The sequence below is a fragment of the Ovis aries genome, chromosome 3, assembly GCF_016772045.2.
Source record: "Ovis aries strain OAR_USU_Benz2616 breed Rambouillet chromosome 3, ARS-UI_Ramb_v3.0, whole genome shotgun sequence".
Taxonomy (NCBI): domain Eukaryota; kingdom Metazoa; phylum Chordata; class Mammalia; order Artiodactyla; family Bovidae; genus Ovis; species Ovis aries.
Window position 1 is genome coordinate 137,060,752 of NC_056056.1, and position 23,874 is coordinate 137,084,625.

Consider the following 23,874-nt stretch of genomic DNA (forward strand, 5'->3'; position numbering starts at 1 on the left):
TCCTCCCCAAAATAGATGAAACTCAGTTACCAGAATCACCACAGATAATTCTTACCATTGTTATCCAGAAAAAAACTATTATTTAGTAATAGTGCATTTGTTGACAAGAGGTTGAAAAGGTGAATGTTAAGCTTTAAATAAAATTCTGAATTCAGATGTGGGGTCATATTCTTACCAAAACTTTTAACGTTAAGATCTGGCCAAGGGGGATGCAGTAGATATTCCTTAAAGGCCATACTTAGTAACAGTCAATTCACTCAATATATTGATCAGCGCTGAACCTGAAAATAAAGATAAATGTAAATTCAACATGTCAGCATAATCATGTTCATCTCCTTGCTTCAATTAAAATTTGAGGTATGTTTTTGTTGTAGAATTTAAGGGAAATTTACTTGTTTGAATTTATCCATTTACAATCAAATTTGCCTGAGGGAGACTTCCCTGATGGTCCAGTAGTTTAGTTTAAGAATCTGCCTGCCAATTCAAGGGACATGGGTTCTGTCCTTGGTCTGGGAAGATCCCACGTGTCGTAGGGCAACTAAGCCCATGTGCCACAACTACTGAGCAAATGTATCACAGCTACTGAAGCCTGAGCATCTAGAGCCCGTGCTCTGCAACAAGGAAACCACCGCAATGAGAACTCCACACACCACAATGAAGATTCAGCACAGCCAAAAATAATAAAGAAATAGAAAAACAAATTCTTTTTAACCTGCATGAGGGAGGCAGCATGAGGTGACAGGTATTTTCATTTCACAAAGGATGCAGAGGCAGTGATGACCTGGCGTGAGAGACAGGGCACACCACAGCAGGATGAAGTGGGGAAATGTGACACACTGCTTTGTGTCTGAAAGCTCCTGCACTGACCTCTCTCACAGCACTCAACATAGTTTCCATCCTCAGGACCTTGAACTCTGGCCAGAAAGCACGTTTTGTCTTTTGTTTCAAGCCCTTACTACATTCTCATTTCCTGGTAGCCAAATCCAGTATTTGATGCTACTCAGCACTCTATCCTGATGTGGTCCTTCCTTTCTCTCTGTAACATCAATGTCTTCAGCTTTTTCTCCTCCTTCTTGGCCACTGCATCAGTGTTTCCTTTTCTGACACTTCTTTCTCTCAAAGTCCTTTACTGTCTTTAATTTATTAAGTCTATTCCCAAATCTGGTAAGTCAACCTCCAAAATACCCCCCACGTGTATCACTTTTCTTGCAATGCAGATCGTTCCTTCTATCCCCATGGCTTTCATCCTAAAGCCTGGATGATTCCAAGCGAAAGCGTTAGTTGCTCAGTCATGTCCAACTCTTTGTGACCCCATGGGCTGCAGGCCACCAGGCTCCTCTGTCCATGGGATTCTCCAGGCAAGAATAGAGGAGTGGGTTGCCATACCCTTCTCCAGGTGATCTTCCCAACCAAGGAATCAAACTGGGATCTCCTGCATTGCAGGCAGATTCTTTATGGTATGAGCTACAAATTAGTCTCCTTGTCTTTCATCTGAAATGCTTCCAATCCATTATGTGATAGATACATGATAAACTCTCACTGAATGGCTACAGTGAAAGAGGATGAGGAATAACTCTCCCATACCGCTGGTGGGAATGTACATAATCACAACCACTCCGGAAAAATTAGCGTTTTTCTACTAAAGTGAACATATATTATCACCCTACAATTCCATTCCTAGGTATACAGCAGCAGAAATTTGTAAATATATTCACCCAAACACGTGTACGAGAATGCTAATAGCAATGCCATTTGTATTAGCAAAAAAATTGGAAACTAAGCAGATATCCATCGACATTGGGAAATAGATGTAAATTATGGTATAATAGAAGTAAATTATGGTATAATCATACAATGGGGTATTACATAGAAATGAGAACAATGTAAAGAATCTGCCTGCAATGCAGAAGACCCGTGTTCAGTCCTCAAGTTGGGAAGATCCCCTGGAGAAGGGAATGGCAACCTACTGCAGTATTCTTGCCTGGAGAATTCCATGGACAGACCATGGGGTTGCAAAGACTCGGACATGATGAAAATTTATGTATGTATGTTATTCTTCAATAAAAAGTTCTCAAATCAAAGAATAAAAAAGGAAGTCTTTTCACCTGGTGAACATAACTATACCTGAATTGTGTTGCCTGTTTAGCAGCATAACTTGAAATTCTGGGTTACACTTGGAGAATTCTACTCTTATACCATACTGCTGGCACATAATACTGTTGTCATTAGGTTCCAAATATACACTGTCACCCCTCTAATACTGACCTTTCTCTGAGCCGTGTCAACTGCAGATTCCCTGTGGCCTCTATGACTTCTCCACTTGATTCACCTACCACCTCAAACAGGGTAACATTCAACTTGTAAGATCACATTGACTGATGGGTCCTGCCCTCAATGGGCTTCCCCAGTGACTCAGCCGTAAAGAATCCACTTGCAATACAGAAGACTCAGGAGAGGCGGGTTCAATCCCTGGGTCAGGCAGATCCCCTAGAGGAGGGCATAGCAACCCATTCCAGTATTCTTGCCTGGAAAATCCCACTGACAGAGGAGTCTGGCAGTCTACAGTCCACGGGGTCGCAAAGAGTCAGACACACCTGAAGTGACTGAGAACACACGCACCCTCAACACCCTCCTCAAAACACATATACAGCGACGTCCCCAGTGGTCCAGAGGCTAAGACTCTGTGCTCCCAAAGCAGAGGACCCAGGTTTGATCCCTGCTCAGGGAACTAGATCCCACATGCTGCAACTACAAGATCCTGCATTACACAACTAAGACTTGGCTCAACCGAAATAAAATAGATAAATATTTTATAAACACACAAACGCATTTCATACTTAGGCATTCCTTTTCAACTTCCCCGTTTCTGTAAAGAGCACAACTAGCATTTCATTCTCTCACTTCTCCAAGTTGAAAACTTCAAGGGTTAATGTTGACTCTTTCCTTTCTACCTCATGTCCTCAATCGCCACGGGGATTCATCCTTTGGGTGGTCGCTTCTATTATTCCTTTCTACCCATTCCCATGATGATTACAATGGTTCGACACGTTCTGCTTAGATTATTACAATAACCTTGTTATTGGTCCACTTATCTGCAATCTCTTTCCCTACTCCACTAACCTGTCAGATTAATTTTACAGAAATGTTGTTCTCTTCCCTTCATTCCTTTCTATGAGAATACAACAGCTTCACATGGTCCATGTGTGTGAACTCAACCCAAACTCCTTCTTCAGACTGGGGTTCAAAATGCTTCATTAACTAGCTCCACTCTCCCTATATAACACATTACCCACAATTCTCTTGCATGCCCTAATCAAGTAAATTTCTTTGCCTTCCCTTATATAGGTACCATATCATCATATTATTATGTCTTTGCTAATATTATTTTCCTTAAATATTATTTAAGTACTCACTCTACTACTATCCCATTCAGTTAAAAGCCACTATTCCAAAAACAAGTTTCCATGATAAACCATAGATCATAATATAAAGACTTTTTCCTCTCTGAAATTTCTGTAATTTTCCATTCAAGGCAGTACAGAATAAATTCTACAGATAAAATTTGTTTAGAGCATCCACAGTTTCCTCTTTCTATATACTCTTTAGAAATCCTTTAAGAAATTTTCAAACATATGCAAAAGTACAGAAAAATATAATGAACTCCTTTTACCCCTTACTAAAATTCAGTAACTATCAAGATTTTTGCTACAATCTCTTATCTATCATGTTTTCCCTTTTTCTTTGCTGAAGTATTTTAAAGCAAATCTTAGACCTTATTTATTTAACCTACTACTCTTCTGCATGCATCTCTAAAAGTTATAGAAAATTTCTTGCATAATCATACTACCATTATCACACTTAATAAAATTAATAATAATTTGTTGCTATTATATAATAACTAGCCCATATTCAAATTTCCCTGGTTATCTCCATCATGTTTTACATTTGGTTTATTTGAATCAGGATCCAAACAACATTTGTTGTTATATTTAGTAGTTAGTCTCCAAAAACTCTTCTAATCTAGAGCTGTCCCCCTTTCCCACCTTTTCCACCCATTCCACCATTGATTTGTTGCCAAAACAAGATAATTTGTCCTGTAGAATGTCCTACACTCTCCAGTTGTCTATGTTTTCCTTCTTGAGTTATCAAGTGACTTGTTCCTCTAGCTCCTTTATTTCCTATAAATGGAAGTGGGCTCTAAAGGCTTAGATTCAGCACAATTGCTTCTGATAGATCGCTTCCCCAGTGATGCTGTGTACTTCCTATGGGATCACATCTTAGGTTCAAGAGGTGTGACTGTCTCACTGTTAGTAATGCTGTGATTGACTAAGGAGTTCAGATGGCAACAGCCTATGCTTCTATTAATACATTCCCCATCAATATTTTATTTTTCATCCACTGATACTCTTTTCCTGAACAAATTATTTTGCTAGAGGATGTAAAGGGTGATTATTCTAACTCTATTATTACTTCTATATTTACAAGCTGGCATTACTCTATAAAGAATGATTTTCTCAAGTTAACGAGGATCATCTGGTTACCTTGAAATACAGGCAATGCAAGACAAATGCTCAATTCTTTACTATATGCCAATATATAGAGAATGGAGTTGGTGCCCTTGTTATCTCCAATGGTGCAAAGATAACATTATTTTTAGTTCACTTTTATCTTTTTTAATTTTTCTTTTGTTCTGTAGGGATATCTTTATGAACTCATGAGTTTGTACTGTTAACATACATAGTTGTAGTATGTTAACAGACTACAACTGTACATGTGACATTATCAGTGATATGTATCACAATAAGACCACTCCAGCTGTTGTGTGGAGATTGAACTAGACAGTAGTAGGAGTGAAGGTAGAGGAGATCTAGAAGTGCACTGAGGTTGTCTGGGCAAGAGATGATATACTTATTAGAGTGGCGGCAATAGAGATGCAGAGAAAATAATAATATTTGAGAGATATCTAGGAGATAGACTTACCAGGATTTAACTTATTCTATGGGAGGGATTGGAGGCAGGAGGAGAAGAGGGTAACAGAGGATGAGATGGCTAGATGGCATCACCGACTAGATGGACATGAGTTTGAGTGAACTCCGGGAGTTGATGATGGACAGGGAGGCCTGGTGTGCTGTGATTCATGGGGTTGCAAAGAGTTGGACACGACTGAGTGACTGAACTGAACTGAACTAGTTCAATTCGGTACATATGTGAGAAACCTAGCTAGAGACTGGAAGTTTACTATAAGATCTGGATCTAAATGGAGATGTCAAGAAGTCATCAGCACGCAGAAAGGATCTGCAATCGTGGGAATGAACGCACTTACCATCCACCAGAGTAGGATCCACAGTATAAAATGAGGAAAAAGTCTAGGACTAAACCTTGAGGAGCTCCAATATTTAAAGACTAAAAGAAGAAGAATCAGAAACTGAGAAGAAACAAAAAAATGTAGGAGGGAAACCCAGAAAATAAGAGAATTTTGAAGCCAAAGGCACACAAAGTGTCTCAAGAAAAGATAACAGTCAACTGTGAGAAAGCTTATCACAGGTCAACAAGAACCCAAAAGTGCCCAGTGGATTTAGCAACAGAGAGGGCATTTGGTTTCAGGGAGTGGTGGGAGCAGAATCCAGACTGAAATGTATTTCGGGTTAAATGGGAGGTGAGAAGTAGAAAAGAAAAAAAAAAAAGTAGGAAAAAGAAGTGATAAATAACTCCCTTGTTTCCTACAGAAGTTATGATATTTGGGGCCATTCAATGGATTCTACAAGGCTCCTCCCCATACACACACAGAAACACATGCCATTCTCAAACTTATATACATGTACTTGTTTTATTTCTTTAATTGGAAGAATCTAGAGAAAAGAGACCTTTCTACTACCTTTGGATTCTCTAAGCTATATAGGATGGTCCAAGGCTTATTGTAGACAGCAAGTAAATGCTTATTAAATAAAAAAGGAAAATGCTTTATTAAATACCTCTAAACTACTAACCATGAAAAGTTAATGAAAATATGCACAGAAAGAAATCATTCATTTAATTCAACAAACATGTATATAATGACTACCATATGCTAGGCAATTTGTCAAGGACTCAGATTCACATTGTAATGGAGGAGAGATACAGACCATCCAATAAATAATTTAAATTCCAAAAATACTATGAAAGAAAAATGTTTTATGCTAATTTTACTGTCGACGAGAAATAATACATTAGTAGAATATTTATACATGCATGCTGATGTAAGTTAAAGTTGACAGTAAATATAAAAAATGATCTAGTAAAAAAATGTTTTTTGTTTCCCATAGTTTGCATGCTATTAAGCCAGATAATGAGGAACAAAAATAATAGATTATTATTTCCCCTCCTTTTCCATTTATATATTTAAGATTAACGGTATTCATATATTTGATTTCTGACCTAGATCTTACTGTTACTTATGGCCAAGAGGAGGGGGGAAAAAAGCTGCATTTCATGAATGTTTCTGAGATAGAATTACAAAGAATCAATTGCATGAACCCGCCCCTCTCTTATTGAATCCTCTGTAAATTGCATAAAGAATGGAGGCTGTTGGGGAAATGACATATTTCTTTCATATTATAAAGATAATCAAATTCAAAATGGTGTCTCTCATTCCAAAAAAGGAGATTTTTATACTGTATCATGATCCAAAAGTGTGTGATTTATTTCACTATTAAATTTTTGAAAGAAGTATTTTCAATGAGCTACTTATTAATCCTTATACTTCCCTATGACATTTAATTCCTATTTTCGTTAAGTGTATCTCTGGATTGAGGAAAAAAAAGCTCCAAGTCATCCTTAATCCTCTGTCTCTTTACTGAAATATACTTCTATTTGCAAAAGGGATGTATAAAGATAAGATAATAGAGACTATTTTTCCTATAAAATACGCAAGAAATAGGTAGAATTACTTGTGTCAGGGCTTGTTTTTTCCTAGAGAACACTACTGCAGCAAATTTGAACAAGTAAAGCAGAGCTGGGGCTGGCAGGCTAGAAAAATCCATGGCTGCCACTGTCACAGCACAACCTGCAGCAGCTGTCTCAAGTCCCTCCCTCCCACGCCCAAGCACTGCCTGCCAGCCCAGCAGGAATGAATGGATTCTGCAGAGCACTATAAATGGTGCTGCCGACCCTGAAAATCTCTTGCTAAAAGCCAAAAGGAAAAATTATCTGCCAAAATGCATATTTTCAACTTCAGGGGCCACAGCAAACCTCTTTACCTCTGAAATTTCATTAGCAACGTCAAATGGTACCCAGTCCAGAGGCATATTCTGCACTGTACATCCTTGTTGATAATGGAAGCTTTCTGAGTAGCAAAAGAATGTTACTGCACTCCACTTCCTTAAGCAAAGCCTTTTGTCCCAAGAGGCAGTTGAGCAACCACCAGTGTCTCTGACTGAATAGCAGCTGTATGAGGCTGGCTACAATTCCCACAGTTTGAAGCCCAATCTTAGAGGAGGAGAATTTACTGAATTCACATAAGATTTACATTAAAAAAAAATGCAGTTATTGAGGTGACATCTACACAGTTGTCTACGGAAGGAGACAATATTACAAAATAGTCTTCTTTTTCACACTATACAACTCTCTTCCTTTCTAATGTGGTATCCCAGTAATTTTCTCTTTCCAGAAGAGAGAACAATGCAGAATATAACTGCATGCACAGGTAGTACTAGCGTCTAAACTCAATTCTCTCTCCTTGTATTTTCTCAATTCTATATTAGAAAAGATGATCATTTTAAGCAACAATACACGACATAAAATATATTAACATAGACTTCTGGAATATTTCCAGTAGAGTAAGTATGGTGTGTTCATTAGATCTGAATTATCTTCATGTTAGAACTACTTGTGTGCTTCCATAGATTGATTGTTCTTTTCATCTAGTGTTTTTGTTTAGCTTTTAGGGAGAGGGTGGCAAAAGAAGGTCTGAAAAAAAATTACTTGAACCTGAGAAACCATTTTGGATGGTTATTGAATAATTTTTTAATTAAAAAAACAAAACAAAACAAAACACATTTACCCAAGCCATTTTAAGCATCATTCCCATCTTCTCTTCTACTTTATTTTTAAAGCACTAGAGATACTGAATCTTCACCAAATGTGGGTTTAGCACACTCTGAGGGAGAAGCTGAAAGTAATTTTCTATTAAAATATTTCATCTCAAATTCTGCGATTAAATGCTGGGAGGAAAACCTTTACATTGATGATTTTAACAGCAGTTTGAGGTTTAAACAATATAAAGTCACCCAACTCCAGTTCTCTTTCCCTCCCTCCCCCCACCCCTTCCCAACCCCACCCCGTAATGGATGCTCGGCTGACTGTTTTTGCTCGGTCTCTTTGTCTGAAGGATGCAAGCAGTCTATGGATGCTAGGGGAAAAGGGGTGGGGGAGAGATTACCTCATCCCATGTCGCATGCACCAATCACCACTCTTCTGTCGCGGCTCCTCTGGGCAGATTGAGGGGTCTGGACCAACAGGAAAAGGCCCCAGCCCATCCCCATGGTGACCGAGTTGTATATAGGGAGCCTCAGACGCCCATGTGCCGCAGGTTCTCTTACATCGACCGCCTAAGAGTCGCGCTGTAAGAAGTAACAACCTCTTCTCCTCTCCGCCATCTGCTCGGCAGCCGCAAAACAGCAACTATGGTAAGAGTGTCTCCTCCGGCTCTTTGTGACGCTGGGTGGGGTCAGCCTCCCCAGGGTCTCCTTGGAAAATCTTAAAACCTTTGTCCTTTACAACTCGATGGGTAAGAGTAGCTTTACATTTTATTTGCGAGTTTTGGCTTTGTCTGCGGCCGGACTCCCCGCCGCAGTGCGGGGTGCAGGAGCCCCACCACGACTGAGTCCAGGGCGCGGCTGAGCAGTGAGGGGGAACAAAGGCGGCGCCTAGGGAGGTTTTGTTACCCAAGTCCCTGGCAGCCGCGTGCAGCAGCCCATCTGTCGGTCAAGAAAGGGGCTGGGGCAGGCAGGGCGGTCTTGGCGTCGCCTGCTCGGCCCCCGTGTGCGCACGATAGTCGTGTGACTCGGAGAAGCCCTTCCTCGCGTTGTTCCCCAGGGACAGGGAGAGGATTCGTCGACCGAAAAGACGGGGGTCGGTGGGTGTAGCTGGGAAGAAGACTCGGGGAGAGAAGGAAAGGGACAAAGCGGAGCCTGAGGTTAGTATTAAAAAAAAAGGATCCCTCGCCAGTTCGTTGGTGTTTTAGAAAGACACCCATGTATTAACAGGCAAAATGGTTAGTTTCTGTGGCGGCCGGCGTCGAGGCGGCGCAGGGGCGGAGTTGTTTGTTTCTGCTTCTCTCGCCTTGGAGCCGCTGGGAGGGGTTCGTCCTCACTAAGCCTCCTCTGTCAGAAAGACTTTTAACAAGCCTTTCATCTTTACAGAACCGTAGGCGTTAAAAGGTTTTTCATTCACTGTCAAAACTTAGATTTTTTTTTTTTTTGAGGAGCAAAGTCACAGTTCACATGACAAGCCCTTTAACGTCTGGTCTGGGGCCGCCCCGCCCTGGCTGACTCCTGTGTGTCTGTCTTGATCGCATGTTCAGCGAGAGAAAAAGCCGATTTTGTGAGCCAGGGTGCTCTAATGCAGAGGACCCAGGGAAACGCCCTTCCCCGCCCCCAGCCCCCGTTTGTCAGTGACTAGACAATGGACAGACAAAGGAAGTTGTAACCGTAAAGGCTACGGAGGGGACACTCTACTGAATGTAATGAGCATGAGTATTCTGTGGTGGGTACGAAATTTCAGAATGAAAACATTATTTTGTTGTTTTATATAAATATTTAATTATTTCACTGGGCTTTAAGCTTGGTAGCTTTTCATGTTCTATTTATTTCTAGTTTAGGAACTGTTGTTTTAAAGATACTAATACTTTTTCAGTTTTTTGCAGAGGAGAAGATTCTGGGAAAACTTTTTTAAATAATGAAAATGCTGCAGACAAAGAAGACTTATACTTTGTGTAGCTGTCTTTTGTTCTAGTGCATCTTCATGAATTCATTTCAGTTTAGGCATATGGTCCCAGGCTGGGTCAGAAGAGGAAAACTGGCAGATAGCACAATGAGATCATGTAGGCAGTTGCTGGAAATAGAGCTTGCTCTGTTAAATAATGTAGCAGACAGTACAGGCTGGCACCAGGCACAGCAAATGCAGCAGTGCAGGAGACAGTCCTTGTTTAGCTTCTACCCCCTAATACTGATGGATTCTGCAGACAGACTGCAGAAGGGTGTGGCTTCTAGCCTCAGCTGCAGTACAGATGTCCATATTGAAATACCAAGTCCTATCAAAAAAATGTTCATCTTTAAAGGTGAAGGAGGCAGTAATAATGATTGCAATTAACTAGTGATTGAAATTACTTCATTTTACAAAAATTTTGTGCTTGACTATTTTTTAAATATGAAAAATCTTCTATTCAAGTATGGCTGTTGGAACAATCGGCTTGCACCATGTGCTTAACAGTGCAGCCTTATCCAGACCACACCCATCTGCAGCATTTGTAGCAAGTGCTTTTCTTTAACTGTTTCTATTATGTTAGGAATATGACCTCAAATAAATTCAAAGAATACTTGTATATTACTAGAAATCATTTTGGAAATTTATTGAAAATTGAAAATGCTAATATAACTAATTTTACAATTTTTCTCTTTTCCTTCCCACAGCGTGAGTGCATCTCCATCCACGTTGGCCAGGCTGGTGTCCAGATCGGCAATGCCTGCTGGGAGCTCTACTGCCTGGAACACGGCATTCAGCCCGATGGCCAGATGCCAAGTGACAAGACGATTGGGGGAGGAGACGACTCCTTCAATACCTTCTTCAGTGAGACAGGCGCTGGCAAGCATGTGCCCAGGGCAGTGTTTGTAGACCTGGAACCCACAGTCATTGGTGAGTTGACCTCAGTAGCTTCAATGAGAATCCTGAGGGTCTGTGACAGGAGGTGTGTCCTGTGGGCTCCACTGATACCCTGGGGTGGAGCTTGTATGGGTCATTGATGGGTGGCTGCTTCGTTTTCCTCTTCCAGATGAGGTTCGCACTGGCACCTACCGCCAGCTCTTCCACCCTGAACAGCTCATCACAGGCAAAGAAGATGCTGCCAACAACTATGCTCGAGGTCACTACACCATTGGCAAGGAGATCATTGACCTCGTCTTGGACCGAATTCGGAAACTGGTATGTGTATTCTCAAGAATAAAGTAAATTAATGAACCTAAGAGAGATATTTATAAAGTTCAATTAAAATATGGCCTATTTGATGTCATTTGATAAATATTCATGAAGATATTTTTAATAAAGAAATGCTGAGTAATTTAAGGAAGGTCTACATTTTAAAAGTTTCTGTCAAAATGCAATCTCATTCTTTGGAATTAATATGAAAAGTGAAAATCTTTACTATGATGACATCACAAAGAGCAATAACTATGTTTTTCCTGTTCCTCTTTTAACAGGCTGACCAGTGCACAGGTCTTCAGGGCTTCTTGGTTTTCCACAGCTTTGGTGGGGGAACTGGTTCTGGGTTCACCTCCCTGCTGATGGAACGCCTCTCTGTCGACTATGGCAAGAAGTCCAAGCTGGAGTTCTCCATTTACCCAGCCCCCCAGGTTTCCACAGCTGTCGTTGAGCCCTACAACTCCATCCTCACCACCCACACCACCCTGGAGCACTCTGATTGTGCCTTCATGGTAGATAATGAGGCCATCTATGACATCTGCCGTAGAAACCTCGATATTGAGCGCCCGACATATACTAACCTGAATAGGTTGATAGGTCAAATTGTGTCCTCCATCACTGCTTCCCTGAGGTTTGATGGCGCCCTGAATGTGGATCTGACAGAGTTCCAGACCAACCTGGTGCCCTATCCCCGCATCCACTTCCCTCTGGCCACATATGCCCCTGTCATCTCTGCTGAGAAAGCCTACCATGAACAGCTTTCTGTAGCAGAGATCACCAATGCTTGCTTTGAGCCAGCCAACCAGATGGTGAAATGTGACCCTCGCCATGGTAAATACATGGCCTGCTGCCTGTTGTACCGTGGCGACGTGGTTCCCAAAGATGTCAATGCTGCCATTGCCACCATCAAGACCAAGCGTACCATCCAGTTTGTGGACTGGTGCCCCACTGGCTTCAAGGTTGGCATTAACTACCAGCCTCCCACTGTGGTACCTGGTGGAGACCTGGCCAAAGTACAGCGAGCTGTGTGCATGCTGAGCAACACCACAGCCATCGCTGAGGCCTGGGCTCGCCTGGACCACAAGTTTGACCTGATGTATGCCAAGCGTGCCTTTGTTCACTGGTACGTGGGTGAGGGCATGGAGGAAGGCGAGTTTTCTGAGGCCCGTGAGGACATGGCTGCCCTTGAGAAGGATTATGAGGAGGTGGGTGTGGATTCTGTGGAAGGAGAGGGAGAGGAAGAAGGAGAGGAATATTAAAGTTAAAATGTCACAAAGGTGCTGCTTTTACAGGGAAGCTTATTCTGTTTCAAACATTGAGAAGTTGTGGTCTGATCAGTTAATTTGTATGTTGCAGTGTATACGCTCATATACAATTACTGACCTATGCTTTAAAACATGATGCTTTGTTACAGACCCAAGCTATCCATTTCTCTGATGGGTTTGAATAAAGTATTCCCTGTCTTAAATGAGCTCAGTCTTGTGTTTTCTATTCAGGTGTCCAGAAAATTTTCATTTATTCAGTACATTGAGAAGAAAGAATAACTATTGACTGTGGTTTATACATATTCTACACAGCAACTTGGTTTTTAATTTTTAATTGTCCTAGTATATTATAAAACAAAATATAAATACATATCTAAAAATTATCATTAGATGTAAATCAACTGTACTTCAACTTTAAAAATTGATTTTAAAAAAGGTGAAGAATACCATTAGATAACATCCATGCTACTCTTAAGTTTTGACAACTATAATAGTTAAATTCCTGGTTTTTTGAGAATTTATATCTAATGCACAACTAAAATCTGGTTGACTGCTGAGTCTCATGCAACTAAACAGATAAAATGGTGAATATTCCAAATGCATCATGGAGGGCTTATGAGCCTATTTTCATGCGCCTCATCTCCTTGGCAAGTGTCTAGTGCCATCATGCTTCCTCTGCCCTGGGTTCTAAAAAGATGTTCTCTCCAAGCAGTTTCCTACTACACTAGACCTCGTTCTTTACTTTCTTCTCTCCAAACTTATTTTCAGCTGAATATCACATCAGAAAAGCCTGATACATTTATTCACTCGAATGTATTAATTATATATCTGAGCTCTAACTCTCAAAGGATTTTCCTATTTTAATATGAGCCAATAACTTCAAAAGACAGAATTCTAATAGTGTAATTGTAGGCGACAACCAACATGGTGAAAGAAACCGTTTTGGACTTAGGACTTCAGCAACAGGCCAGCTGCCAGTCCACCTGACGAAAAGGCTAAGAGCCCAGGAGCAGCAAGCTGTCTTGGGCCATCATGCTACCTTGTTCTGGGATAATACCCAGTGATGATGAAATGACTTTCTGGTATTAACTACCTAATCTATTTTTTTCTTTGGCACTGTAAACTAAAGGGTGTAATAGTATTGTAGTACTATAATCAGTTTAGTGTGAGTTAATAGAAATAAAAATAAGAAATAAGATCAACTAATTTGAAAATCAATTCAGTATTCCTTAGCAGGTTTTTTTTTTTTTTTTTAATATTTATCTGTTTGGCTGTGCTGGGTTTTAGTTGTGACACTGGAGATCTCCGATCTTCGTTGTAGATGTGGGATCTTTAATTGCATGGGGGATCTTTAGTAAATTCATAGTTGAAGCATGTGGGATCTAGTTCCCTCATCAGGGATCGAACCCTGGGTCCCCTGTATTGAAAGCGCAGAGTCTTAGCTACTGGACCAAGAGGGGACTTCTGCTCAGCAGTTTTAACTAAAGCTAATGGAAACAGACCTGATGCACAAAAGTACAAGGTTTTGCTCATTCAGATAAAAAACTAGTGTGGAAACAAGATCAAATGTCAGTGTTTAATTTACATTCCCAGCATATAGCAAAATATGATACACGGTAGATGTAAAATGGTCATTGGCTAGAAGAGTAAAATGTAAGATAAAATAGGAACAAATATAAAAATCATAGAGTTAAAAGCCCTGTGATCTTAACCTCAATCGTAAATATCAGAACCAGGACATTTTAGAGAAATGACTGATTCCAAGCCTGGAGCACGAAATACACAAGTTCAGCCTCATTTTTTTTTTCTCATTCCAGAAAGCAGGGAAAATATAAAAGACCAAAGTCAAACCAAAAAGACACAGGAGTCAGTTGAAGAGGTTCTCACTGATGATACAAAGTGAGTATTGAAAACTATAGTGACTGAAATGGATTTAACTGTACAAAATTTGTTAAAATCCATGAACTCATTATAGTTTTTGTTTAGCTTAAAAAAATTAATCTAAAAAATTACTAAAAACATTGAATAGAATTACCATATGATCCAGAAATTCCATTTCTGGATAAATACCCAAAAGAATTGAAAGCAGGGACTCAGATATTTGTATACCCATGCTCATAGCAGCATTATTCACAATAGCCAAAAGGTGGAAGCAGCCTTAATATTCATGAATTGATGAATGAACAAAATATAGGCAATGGAATATTATTCAGTCTTAGAGAAGGAAATTTTGACACATGCTATAACATGAACGAATTTTGAGGACATCATGCATAAGCCAGACACATAAAAAAACAAATATTGGTACTTTCCTGGTGGCGCAGTGAATAAGAATCCACCTGTTAATGCAGGGAACACAGGTTTGAGCCCTGGAGGATCCCACATGCCACGGAGCAACTAAGCCTGTGTGCACAACTGCTGAGCCGGAGCTCTAGAGCCAGAGAGCCGCAAGTACTGAAGCCCGCTTGCCTAGAGACGGTGATCTGCAACAGGAGAAGCCACTGCAATGAGAAGCCACACGAAGAAGAGCTCCCACTCACTACAACTAGAGAAAGCCCACATGCAGCAATGAAAACCCAGCACAGCCAAAAATAAATAAATTTTTTAAAAAAGCAAATCTTGTCTCATTCCACTTAAGAGGTAACTAGAATGGTCAAATTCATAGAGACAGAAAATAAGAGTTCCCAGGGCATGGGGGGAGCATGTAATGGGAAGTTATTGTTTAAAGGATACACTGTTTCATCTGTTTGGAATGATGAATAGTGGTGATGGTTGCACAATGTGAATATACTTAATGCTACAATTTCAACTGGACATTTAATATAGGTTAAAATGTAAGCAACAGGGATATATTGTATAGCACAGAGAAATATAGCCATTATTTCATAATAACTTTTATTTTTAGTGAAGTGTAGTTGAAAGCCAAAGAATTGATGACTTCAAACTGTGGTGCTGTAGAGAACTCCTCAGAGTCCCTTGGACAGCAAGGATATAAAACCAGTCAATACTAAGTGAGATCAACACTGAATATTCACTAGAAGGACTGATGCTGAACCTGAAGCTCCAGTATTTTGGACCTGATGTGAACAGAAGATTCATTGGAAAAGTCCCTGATGCTGGGAAAGATTGAAGGCAGAAGGAGAAGAGGGCATCAGAGAAAGAGATGGCTGGACGGCATCACCCAATGCTATGAACATGAACTTGGGCAAACTCTGAGAGATGGTGAGGGACAGGGAGGCCTGGCATGCTGCAGTCCATGGGGTCACAAAGAGTCAGACATAACTGGGCAACTGAACAACAAAAACAACATAGTTGATATAATATTTATAATAACTTTAAATGAAGTGTAATGTATAAAAATACTGAATCTCTACATTGTACCCTTAAAACTTCTATAATATTGTAAATCACCTGTATTTCAGGTTTTTTTAAAGGTTAAAATAGTACATTTAATGTTTGTAATATCTCACCATGATTAAAAAAACAAACAAAAAATGGAAGCATAAACCAAAACAAATTTTTTTAATTACCTGTAAGGGAAAGGAATATGGTCTAGCCAGTTTTCTTTGAATGTATTTTTTGTATCATTTGACTGTAGAAACATGTAACTGTATTATGTATTATACAAATGAATTAAATCAAGGTGGAAAAAATATCTACCAATCAAAAGCAAAATGAAACAAATCAATCTAACCAAGTATGAAGTTAGTGGCTTATTTACAAACTGGAGGATTATTTCAAGTGACTTTAAATCACAGTATTTTCGGAATTTGCTGGTAGTTCAGTGATTGGAAGTCCATGTTCTCACTGCTAAGGGCCCAGGGTTAAATCCCTGGTTTGGGGGACCTAAAATCCCACACACTGCAGGGGATGGCCAGAAAAAAGAAATAATTTGATTGTATATCCATTTTAAGTATACAGTATAAGGAAAAAAAGAACTCCAAAAAAAAATCTGCTTTCAGTAATCATATTCTATTAATAATATTGATATTGTTATTTAGAAAGTATTATATACCAGAATAAGTTAAATAATTCATTAATGTTATTAGTAAACAAAAATCTTCAGTTCAGTTCAGTTCAGTTCAGTCGCTCAGTCATGTCTGCCTCTTGGCAACCCCATGAATCCCAGCACGGCAGGCCTCCCTGTCCATCACCAACTCCCGGAGTTCACTCAGATTCACATCCATCGAGTCAGTGATGCCATCCAGCCATCTCATCCTCTGTTGTCTACTTCCCCTCCTGCCCCCAATCCCTCCCAGCATCAGAGTCTTTTCCAATGAGTCAACTCTTCACATAAGGGGGCCAAAGTATTGGAGTTTCAGCTTTAGCATCATTCCTTCCAATGAACACCCAAGACTGATCTCCTTTAGGATGGACTGGTTGGATCTCCTTGCAGTCCAAGGGACTCTCAAGAGTCTTCTCCACCACCACAGTTCAAACGCATCAATTCTTCGGTGCTCAGCTTTCTTCACAGTCCAACTCTCACATCCACACATGACTACTGGAGAAACCATAGCCTTGACTAGATGGACCTTTGTTGGCAAAGTAATGTCTCTGCTTTTGAATACACTATCTAGGTTGGTCATAACTTTCCTTCTAAGGAGTAAGTGTCTTTTAATTTCATGGCTGCAATCACCATCTGCAGTGATTTTGGAGCCCAAAAAAATAAAGTCTGACATTGTTTCCACTGTTTCCCCATTTATTTCCCATGAAGTGATAGGACCAGATGCCATGATCTTCGTTTTCTGAATGTTGAGTTTTAAGCCAACTTTTTCACTCTCCTCTTTCACTTTCATCAAGAGGCTTTTGAATTCTTCTTCACTTTCTGCCATAAGGGTGGTGTCATCTGCATATCTGAGGTTATTGATATTTCTCCCGGCAATCTTGATTCCAGCTTGTGCTTCTTCCAGCCCAGCGTTTCTCATGATGTACTCTGCATAGAAGTTAAATAATCAGGGTGACAATATACAGCCTTGACATACTCCTTTTCCTATCTGGAACCAGTCTGTCATTCCATGTTCAGTTCTAACTGTTGCTTCCTGACTTGCATACAGATTTCTCAAGAGGCAGGTCAGGTAGTCTGGTATTCCCATCTGTTTCAGAATTTTCCACCGTTTATTGTGAGCCACACAGTCAAAGGCTTTGGCATAGTCAATAAAGCAGAAAGAGATGTTTTTCTGGAACTCTCTTGCTTTTTCCATGATCCAGCAGATGTTGGCAATTTGATCTCTGGTTCCTTTGCCTTTTCTAAAACCAGCTTGAACATCTGGAAGTTCACGGTTCATGTAATGCTGAAGCCTGGCTTAAAGAATTTTGAGCATTACTTTACTATCGTGTGAGATGAGTCCAATTGTGCAGTAGTTTGAGCATTTGTTGGCATTGCCTCTCTTTGGGATTGGAATGAAAACTGACCTTTTCCAGTCCTGTGGCCACTGCTGAGTTTTCCAAATTTGCTGGCATGTTGAGTGCAGCACTTTCACAGCATCATCTTTCAGGATTTGAAATAGCTCAACTGGAATTCCATCACCTCCACTAGCTTTGTTCGTAGTGATGCTTTCTAAGGCCCATTTGACTTCACATTCCAGGATGTCTGGCTCTAGGTGAGTGATCACACCATCGTGATTATCTGGGTCGTGAAGATCTTTTTTGTATAGTTCTTCTGTGTATTCTTGCCACCTCTTCTTAATATCTTCTGCTTCTGTTAGGTCCATACCATTTCTGTCCTTTATCGAGCCCATCTTTGCATGAAATATTCCCTTGGTATCCCTAATTTTCTTGAAGAGATCTCTAGTCTTTCCCATTCTGTTGTTTCCCTCTATTTCTTTGCATTGATCGCTGAGGAAGGCTTTCTTATCTCTCCTTGCTATTCTTTGGAACTCTGCATTCAAATGGAAATATCTTTCCTTTTCTCCTTTGCTTTTAGGTTCTCTTCTTTTCACAGCTATTTGTAAGGCCTCCTCAGACAGCCATTTTGCTTTTTTGCATTTCTTTTCCATGGGGATGGTCTTGATCCCTGTCTCCTGTACAATGTCACAAACCTCCGTCCGAGGTCAGGGGTGGCAGCAGAGAGGAGCAACCCCACGTCCAAGGAGCAGCGGGTGCGTGGGCACAGGAGGGCTGAGAGGAGCTACTCCACGTTCAAGGTCAGGAGGGGCGACTCGTCCAAGGTAAGGAGTAGCAGCTGCGCTTTGCTGGAGCAGCCGTGAAGAGATACCCCATGTCCAAGGTAAGAGAAACCCAAGTAAGATGGTAGGTGTTATGAGAGGGCATCAGAGGACAGACACACTGAAACCAGAATCACAGAAAACTAGCCAATCTGATCACACAGACCACAGCCTTGTCTAACTCAAAGAAACTAAACCATGCCATGTGCGGCCACCCAAGACAGAGGGTTCATGGTGGAGAGGTCTACAGAATGTGGTCCACTGGAGAAGGGAATGGCAAACCACTTCTTGCCTTGAGAACCCCATGAACAGTATGAAAAGGCAAAATGATAGGATACTGAAAGAGGTCGGTAAGTGCCCAATATGCTACTGGAGATCAGTGGAGAAATAACTCCAGAAAGAATGAAGGGATGGAGCCATAGCAAAAACAATACCCAGCTGTGGATGTGACTGGTGATAGAAGCAAGGTCCAATGCTGTAAAGAGCAATATTGCATAGGAACCTGGAACGTCAGGTCCATGAATCAAGGCAAACTGGAAGTGGTCAAACAGGAGATGGCAAGAGTGAACATCAACATTCGAGGAATCAGTGAACCAAAATGGACTGGAATGGGTGAATTTAACCCAGATGACCATTATATCTACTACTTTGGGCAGGAATCCCTTAGAAGAAATGGAGTAGCCATCATAGTCAGCCAAAGAGTCCGAAATGCAGTACTTGGATGCAATCTCAAAAACGACAGAATGATCTCTGTTCGTTTCCAAGGCAAACCATTCAATATCACCGTAATCCAAGTCTATGCCCGACCAGTAGTGCTGAAGAAGCTCAAGTTGAACGGTTCTATGAAGACCTACCAGACCTTTTAGAACTAACACCCAAAAAAGATGTCCTTTTCATTATAAGGGCCTGGAATGCAAAAGTAGGAAGTCAAGAAACACCTGGAGTAACAGGCAAATTTGGCTTTGAAGTACGGAATGAAGCACGGCAAAGGCTAATAGACTTTTGCCAAGAGAACGCACTGGTCATAGCAAACACCCTCTTCCAACAATACAAGAGAAGACTCTACACATGGACATCACCAGATGGTCAACACCAAAATCAGATTGATTATATTTTCAGCTAAAGATGGAGAAGCTCTACACAGTCAGCAAAAACAAGACGGGGAGCTGACTGTGGCTCAGATCATGAACTCATTATTGCCAAATTCAGACTTAAAGAAAGTAGGGAAAACTACTAGACCATTCAGATATGACCTAAATCAAACAAAAATCTTAAAAGTAATTATAATTATATGAGAAAGTAGAGATACAGAAAAAACTTCTGGAGATGAAAAATATATCTGAGATTTCAAAAAAAATAGTAAATGGGATAAACAAAGAACTTACCTCATGGCCCAGTGGTTAAGATTCTGAGCTTCACTGCAGGAGGAAGGGTGGGGGAATGAAGATCCCACATATTATACAGTGTGACAAAAAAAACAGCTGAACAGTAGATTAGACACCACAGAAGAAAAGGTCAATGAATTGAAGACATAACAATAAACAGTATCCAAAATGAAACAGAACAACAAAAACGGAGGGGAAAAATGAACAAAATATAGATGTTAGCAGGAGCACACTGAAGATGACTAAGCATTATTAAACAGTTTGTAAATCGTCAAGAATGATATTTTAAACCTTTTGCTTTTATATTTTCTCAATTACAAACTACTTTTAACATAAACTACAATGCTATAGATACATTTAAAATAAATTTTATAAATTTATAAGGAAATACTTTTAATATTAGAATTTAAATAACTTTAAAACACTTTGTTTATTTTTATATACTATTTATTTTAATTAATTTTCTCTTTTTTCTTTTTTTTGCCATGAGGATTGTAGACTCTTAGTTCCCCAACCAGGGATTGAACCCCCACAGAACTCTCAGTTTTACTTTATTTTTAATTGTGGTAAAACACACATAAAATAAAATTTACTATCTTAACCATTTTTTAAGTATACAGTTCAGTAGTGTAAAGTGCATTCACAGTTATGCAATCAATCTCTGGAATTCTTTTCATCTTGCAAAACTAAAATTCCATACCCATTAAACAATTCCCACTCCACCCTCCCCCAGCCTCTGGCAACCACTGTAATAGGAAAGAACAAATCTGGACCATATTGAACCTGTTTCTTTTACTTTAACCTTTGTATTCTACTGCTGCTACTGCTAAGTCGCTTCAGTCGTGTCCAACTCTGTGCGACCGCATGGACTGCAGCTTACCAGGCTCCTCCGTCCATGGGATTTTCCAGGCAAGAGTACTGGAGAGGGGTGCCATCGCCTTCTCCTTTTGTATTCTACTACTTTTGCTATAAGTTAAAAATGTCATGGGAATTCCCTGGCTGTTCAGTGATTAGGACTCTGCTTTCATTGCTGAAGGCACAGGTTCAATCCCTGGTCAGGGAAGTAAGATCCCATAAACTGTGCCATGTGGCAAATAAACAATGTTACCTATATCCTGAAATAGACACAATAGCTCATCCTCGAGGCTCTGACTTTTAAAGATATAAAGCTTTTCTATTCATATAGAGATAAAAAGTTTCAGAACAAAATATACAAATAGCTCATACAGCTCAATGACAAAAAACAAACTAACCCAACTGAGCCTGCAGGGCCCAAAAGAGCCTGCAGGGACTTGAGCACCTCCCCTGCTGACAACCTGGGGTCTGGAAGTGGAGTGGGAGTCTGAGCTGCCTCTCAGGCTCCAGGTGGCCCCTGGGGAGATTCCTCCTGCTATGAGCCCAGGCTGGCAGCAAGGCAGCCCAGGCTGCCCAAGGCTGGCAGCCTCCATCCCAGTCCACTGCCACTGCAATAGCAGCCCAACCCTTTGGGTCTGCAAACTGGGGCAAAGGGTGGGAGGTCCACACCTGCGGCCCCCAGTGGGGACTCTGACCCATGCTCCCCACTCAGGATGCGGTGCCCAGGCTTCCTTCTCCCTGCCCTCCTCACGCTGCTAGTGCTCACCTCAGAGGTGGCCAAAAAGAAAGACAATGTAAAGATGGAAGGCCCAGGGAGCGAGTGTATGGAGTAGACCTGGAGGCCCTGCACCCTCAGCAGCAAAGACTGTGGTGTCAGTTGCTGCCAGGGTACCTATAGGGCCCAGACTCTGTGCATCTGGTGCCAGGTGCCCGGATGCACTGGAAGAAGGAAGGAGGAGTTTGGAGCTGACTGCAAGTACAAGTTTGAGACCTTGCAGGGGATCTGATGGGGGAACAGACATGAAAGCCCACCACCCTGAAGGAGGCACAGTACAATGCTGAGTGCCATTAGACCATCCATGTGACCAAGTCCTGCACTCCCAAGACCAAAGCCAAGGCCAAAGCCAAGAAAGTGAAGGAAAAGGGCTAGCAGCCAGGCCTGGATACAAAAGAGCCCCTGGATTTACTGGGAGCCCCGGCCCACACCCTCCCTCCACAGGCCCAAGATGAAACCCATCAGCGCCTTTTGCCTCCTAGAAAGCTTTATCAATCATGCCCTGCTTCTTCCCTTCACTCACCCACACCCACCCCAAGTGCCCAAAGTGGGGAGGGACAAGGGATTCTGGGTAGCCTGCACATCCCCCAAAGGGATCTGATTTCCCTGGACCCACTTCTCTTTTCCTAGTGATGCCATTACTAAGAATTAAATAAAGTAAGTGTCCTCCCTCGACCCCCAACCAATGAAAGCTTTTCTCTTAATTAAAAAAAAACCCAAAGAGTTAGTTGCTCAGTCGTGTCCAACCCTTTGCGACCCCTTGGACTGTAGCCTGCCAGGCTCCTCTGTCTGAGCAGAGGACCTAAATAGACATTTCTCCAAAGAAGACATATAGATGATCAATAGGCATTTGAAAAGATGCTCAACATCACTATTAGAGAAATGCAAATCAAAACTACAATGAAGGGACTTCCCTGGTGGTTCAGTGGTTAAGAATCTGCCTGCCAATGCAGGGGACATGGGTTGGATTCAATTCCAGGTCTAGGAAGATTTCACATACACAGGGCAACTGAGCCTGAGGGCCACAACTACTGAAACCTGTGTGCTCTAGAGCCCATGCTCTGCAACAAGATAAGCCACTGAAATGAGAAACCTGAACACCACAGTTAGAGAGCAGTCCCCGCTTGCTGCTACTAGAGAAAGGCCATACACAGCAATGAAGACTCACTGCAGCCAAAAACATATTTTAAAAAATTAAAAAAAAAAAAAAACAACCTACAATGAGGTACCACATCATATCAGTCAGAATGGCCATCATTAAAAAGGCTACAAATAACGAATGCTGGAGAAAGTACCGCAGAAAGGGAACCCTCCTACACTGTTGGTGGGAATGTAAATTGGTGTAGCCACTATGGAAAGCAGTATAGAGGTGAGTTTGAGCAAAATCCGGAAGGTAGTGAAGGACAGGGAAGCCTTCATAGTGCAGCCACTATGGAAAGCAGGAAGGACATGAGTCTGAGCAAAATCTGGAAGACAGTTAAGGACAGGAAGCCTAGAGTGCTGCAGTCCATGGGGTCACAAAGACACAACTTAGTGACTGAACAATGACAACACTGGAGGTTCCTTAAAAAATTAAAAGTAGAGTTGCCATACAATCCAGCAATCCCACTCCTGAGCATATATCCAGAGATAATTCTAATGTGAAAAGACACATGCAGCCCAGTGTTCAAAGCTGCACTATTTGCACTAGCCAAGACATGGTGTGTTGACTCATGGACTATAGCCCACCAGGCTCCTTTGTCCATGGGATTCTCCAGGCAAGAATACTGGAGTGGGTTGCCATTCCCCTCTCAAAGGGATCTTTCTGACCCAGGGATTGAACCTGGGTCTCCTGCATTGGAGGCAGATTCTTTACCATCTGAGCCACTGGGGAGGTCCAAGCTTCTGAAGCCCGAGACATGGAAGCAAGCTAAATGCCCATCAACAGATGAATGGATAAAGAAAACGTAGTGTATATATGGAATACTGCTCAGCATCCCCTCAAAATGAAATAGTGCCATTAGCAGCAACATGGATGGACCTAGAGATTATCACTAAGTGACATAAGTCAGAAAGAGAAAAACAAGGGAATTCCCAGGTGATCCAGTGGTTAGGACTCAGCACTTTCAATGCCAAGGGCCCGGATTCAATCTCTGGTCAGGGAACTAAGATCCTACATGGTGTGGCCAAATATTAAAAATTAAAAAATAGAGACTTCCCTGGTAGTCCAGTGGTAATGAATCTGCCTGCCAATGAAGGGAACCATGGGTTCAATCCCT

General features: G+C 41.2%; 2 protein-coding genes and 1 pseudogene across 8 annotated transcripts in view; 2 read left to right on the forward strand and 1 right to left on the reverse strand.

Moving 5' to 3' along the window:
• Positions 1-8,858, reverse strand: part of LOC105614728 (tubulin alpha-1C chain) — a 93,865-nt gene extending 85,007 nt beyond the window's left edge. For 5 of the 6 annotated variants that reach the window (XM_042246767.1, XM_027967379.2, XM_042246765.1 and 2 more), the window contains exons 1-2: positions 8,417-8,858; positions 176-281 (exon numbers count right to left, since the gene is read on the reverse strand). The gene's annotated coding sequence lies outside the window, so the exon portion shown is untranslated. The remainder of the gene's footprint in view (positions 1-175; positions 282-8,416) is intronic. The other variant, XM_042246769.1, reaches the window with a different exon arrangement.
• Positions 8,563-12,643, forward strand: LOC101119975 (tubulin alpha-1A chain). 2 transcript variants are annotated; one of them, XM_027967377.2, is made up of 4 exons: positions 8,563-9,172; positions 10,668-10,890; positions 11,027-11,175; positions 11,451-12,643. In XM_027967377.2, exons 2-4 carry the CDS (start codon positions 10,770-10,772, stop codon positions 12,429-12,431), a joined length of 1,251 nt encoding a protein of 416 aa, XP_027823178.1. In that variant the 5' UTR covers positions 8,563-9,172; positions 10,668-10,769; the 3' UTR covers positions 12,432-12,643. The 2 variants fall into 2 exon arrangements, with proteins under 2 accessions (XP_027823178.1, XP_012031429.3); XM_012176039.4 differs by having other exon boundaries at positions 8,563-8,663.
• An 8,911-nt stretch (positions 12,644-21,554) lies between these two features.
• LOC114113750 (midkine-like) lies at positions 21,555-21,991 on the forward strand (annotated as a pseudogene).
• The last annotated feature ends 1,883 nt before the right edge of the window (positions 21,992-23,874 follow it).

Excerpts from the sequence above, each read along its gene's own strand:
- LOC101119975 (XM_012176039.4), top strand. Across the intron at positions 10,891-11,026 it reads CCTGGAACCCACAGTCATTG|ATGAGGTTCGCACTGGCACC; the intron begins GTGAGTTGACCT and ends TTCCTCTTCCAG. Across the intron at positions 11,176-11,450 it reads TGGACCGAATTCGGAAACTG|GCTGACCAGTGCACAGGTCT; the intron begins GTATGTGTATTC and ends CTCTTTTAACAG.